Source organism: Aythya ferina, assembly GCF_964211825.1.
Source record: "Aythya ferina genome assembly, chromosome: 32".
Taxonomy (NCBI): domain Eukaryota; kingdom Metazoa; phylum Chordata; class Aves; order Anseriformes; family Anatidae; genus Aythya; species Aythya ferina.
The window spans coordinates 1,586,338-1,589,999 of record NC_140329.1 but is presented as its reverse complement, the minus strand read 5'-3'; the positions used below and the strand labels follow the sequence as shown (position 1 = coordinate 1,589,999).

General features: G+C 49.7%; 1 protein-coding gene across 1 annotated transcript; it reads left to right on the top strand.

Moving 5' to 3' along the window:
• The first annotated feature begins 299 nt into the window (after positions 1 to 299).
• LOC311425577 (olfactory receptor 14C36-like) lies at positions 300 to 1,623 on the top strand. Its single transcript, XM_084501518.1, has 2 exons — positions 300 to 323; positions 412 to 1,623. Exon 2 carries the CDS (start codon positions 439 to 441, stop codon positions 1,393 to 1,395), a length of 957 nt encoding a protein of 318 aa, XP_084357644.1. The 5' UTR covers positions 300 to 323; positions 412 to 438; the 3' UTR covers positions 1,396 to 1,623.
• The last annotated feature ends 2,039 nt before the right edge of the window (positions 1,624 to 3,662 follow it).

Here is a 3,662-nt window from a genome sequence, read left to right as displayed (position 1 = left end):
GCTCATGAAAGGGACCTGCAAAGGTGTTCCTGAAAGGGGAGAGGCAGTCTGGGAGGTTTGTACAAGAAATGGAGTGGGTTTGATCACAGTGTTCTGTCCTAATGTTTTCCTGTTTTTTCCTCCTCATACAGCTCTCCATACCCAGATTACTTCGCTCACTCTGATCTCAAGGACAGAGTCATTGCCTCACAGGACCCACAAGATTTCACCTGGAGTGCAGCAGTAATGCCAAGGACCTCCAGAGTCCCCTGCTCCCAGCAGCACCCTCTGGCAGCACCAACTAGAACTAGCAAGGCGTCTGCGATATAGGTTTTCCTGAAAGGGTAGCAGCAGTTTTGAGGTGTGACAAGAATTAGAGTACATTTTGCTCACATGGTCTAGCCTAACATGTTGCTTTATTTTCCTCCTCAGACTGGTCCCCAGGCCCAGAAGAGTCAAATGTGCAACAGCAGCTCCATCACCGAGTTCCTCCTCCTGCCATTAGCAGACACGCAGGAGCTGCAGCTCCTGCACTTCACGCTCTTCCTGGGCATCTACCTGGCTGCCCTCCTGGGCAATGGCCTCATCCTCACCGCCATAGCCTGCGACCACCGCCTCCACACCCCCATGTACTTCTTCCTCCTCAACCTCTCTGTGATTGACCTGGGCTGCATCTCCACCACTGTCCCCAAAGCCATGGCCAATTCCCTCTGGGACTCCAGGGCCATTTCCTACTCAGGATGTGCTGCACAGGTCTTTTTCTTCTTCTTTTTCTTTTCAGCAGAGTATTATCTTCTCACTGTCATGTCCTATGACCGCTACATTGCCATCTGCAAGCCCCTGCACTATGGGACCCTTCTGGGCAGCAGAGCTTGTGCCCAGATGGCAGCAGCTGCCTGGGGCAGTGGATTTCTCCATGCTGCGCTGCACACTGCTAATGTGTTTTCTCTGACACTTTGCCAAGGCAATGCTGTGGACCAGTTCTTCTGTGAAATCCCCGAGATCATCAAGCTCTCCTGCTCAAACTCCTACCTCAGGAAAGTTTGGATTATTATGGTTGGATTCTGTTTAGCGTCTGGGTGTTTTGTTTTCATTGTGCTGTCCTATGTGCAGATTTTCAGGGCTGTACTGAGGATGCCCTCTGAGCAGGGACAGTACAAAGCCTTTTCCACGTGTCTCCCTCACCTGGCAGTGGTCTCCCTGTTTCTCAGCATGACCATATTTGCCTACCTGAAGTCCCCCTCCATCTCACCGTCTCTGGACGTGGTGGTGGCAGTTCTGTACTCTGTTGTGCCACCAGCATTGAACCCCCTCATCTACAGCATGAGAAACAAGGAGCTTAAGAGTGCTGTTCGGAAAGTGTTTTCATGGATATTTCTGATTGGTGATAAATTTCCCCTGTATCTACACAAATGACTTCCCTTGCAGGCCTGCTCTTTGTTTATCATTATTGAAATTGTTATCCTCAGTATCATTTGCACTTACTATTTTATTAGAAATATGTTTCTTTATTCATTGGCTATCTACTGAGGAATGAAACCATTCTGTTTACTACTGAGGCTTTATAATATGTGTATAACAGCAGGCCAGAACAAACTCTGTGATAGGATCTGCCTAATAAAATTGTATCTCCCACTTCTTGAAGACGTGGTTCTTCTTTCAAAAAGCTGGTGCCAAGACCAGGGCTGAGCACCTGCTCCCTGAAAAGCCTGTTGCTCTATGGATAAGGGAAAGAAAAAGCTCATTTTGTGAGCTGTGAGGGACCAAGGGTAGGATTTAGGAGTAACCTGTTGGTGTCTGATGACAGCAGAAATGGTTAACAGTCACTGAGGTATATAGCCATGACTGTCCCACAAGTGTCAGGGCGGAGGACATCCTCCAGGAAATTAATGGGGAGCTGCCTGAAGAGCCTAGGTGTTCTCCCTGAGTATCATGTGTCTGGGGTGGTCAGTGACTGGAGCCCCACAAAGTGAGAGATCACTTCACCCAAGATGAAATCACCATAGGGAGAATGCCAAATATAGATGTCCATGTGCACACAAGGACACTGCAATGCCTGGGGGATTCAGTGGGGGACCATCTGTCGTGGTTTAACCCAGCCGGCAACTAAACACCATGCAGCCGTTTGCTCACCCTCCCCCCTCTCTCTCTGGGATGGGGGAGAGAAACGGGAAAGTAAAGCCCGTGAGTTGAGATAAAGACAGTTTAATAAGACAGGAAAATAATAATAATATCAATAATAATAACAATGATGATAATAGTACTACTACTAATAATGTGTACAAACAAGTGATGCACAATGCAATTGCTCACCACCTGCTGACTGATGCCTAGCCTAACCCCGAGCACTCCAGCTCCCCTCCCCCGGCTAGCTACCCCTATATATTGTTTAGCATGACGTCAGATGGTATGGAATACCCCTTTGGCCAGTTTGGGTCAGCTGTCCTGGGTCTGTCCCCTCCCAGCTCTTGCTGCACCCCCAGCCTGCCTGCTGGCAGGAGAGAGCAAGAAGCTGAGACGTCCTTGGCTTGGTGTGAGCACTGCTCTGCAGCAATTAAAACATCGGGGTGTTATCAGCATTCTTCTCATCCTAAGCCAAAACATAGCACCCTACCAGCTACTAGGAAGAAAATTAACTCTGTCCTAACTGAAACCAGGACACCATCACACACAAGGTGGGGAGTATGGAGAGGAATTGCTGTCATCTCTGAGGTATTACCATTGGGTGGATCTAGAAAGACAGCTTGAAACCTCTAGTGTCCTTGAAATGTTCCCTAGTCTTTCCGAGCACCTGCTACAGCCATTGAACCCAGTGAGAGAGTTTGGCAACAGTGATCCCAACCCATCTGGGTCTACTTCCCACCCTGTGCAGTGGCATCTGTTTGGTTCTGTCCTTCAGTTCCTATGGCCAGCATACATCCTTGAGACAGTCCCCCCAAGCTATATGTTGGTCCTTACCTCAAAAGTCACCACTGGACAAGGCTTCTCAGCTCAGTACACTTGAAGGACTGGAGTGAAGCTATGATCACAGAAAGAGCAACCCCTTGTCGTGGTTCCGCTCGAGTGGGCAGACAAGCTCCACCACAGCCGCTCTCTCACTCCCCCTCCTCAAAGTGGACCGGGGAGAAAATACGATGAAAAGGGCTCCAAGGTTGAGATAAGGACAAGAAGATCACGCAGTAATTATTGTAATGGGAAAAACAGACTCGGCATAGGGAGATAGTAAGATTTATTTAAGATTTATTGCTTATTACTAACAAGCTAGAGAAATGAGAAACAAAGGAAAGAAACCAAAAGCACCTTCCCCCCCCATCTACCCTCTTCCACCTCCTGTCCTCGAGCGGCGCAGGGGAACGGGGGAATGGGGGTTATGGTCAGTCTACAGCACTTCTTCTCCTTCTTGGTCACTCTTGTCCCTGTGCTGTGGGGTCCCACCCACGGGATACAGTCCTTGATGAACTGATCCGGCATAGGCTTCCCACAGGCAGCAGCTCTTCCAGAACTGCTCCAGATATGGGTCCGTACCACGGGGTCCATCCCTCAAGAGCAAACTGCTCCAACCTGGCTCCCCCACGGGCAGCAGCTCCTGCCAGGTCACCTGCTCCTGTGTGGTCTCCTCTCCACGGGCTACAGGTCTGGCCCAGAATCTGCTCCGACAGGGGTCTTCCACAGGCGGCAGCCTC

Bases quoted from the DNA above. Each gene is read 5' to 3' on its own strand.
- LOC311425577 (XM_084501518.1), top strand. From the start codon at position 439: ATGTGCAACAGCAGCTCCATCACCGAGTTCCTCCTCCTGCCATTAGCA.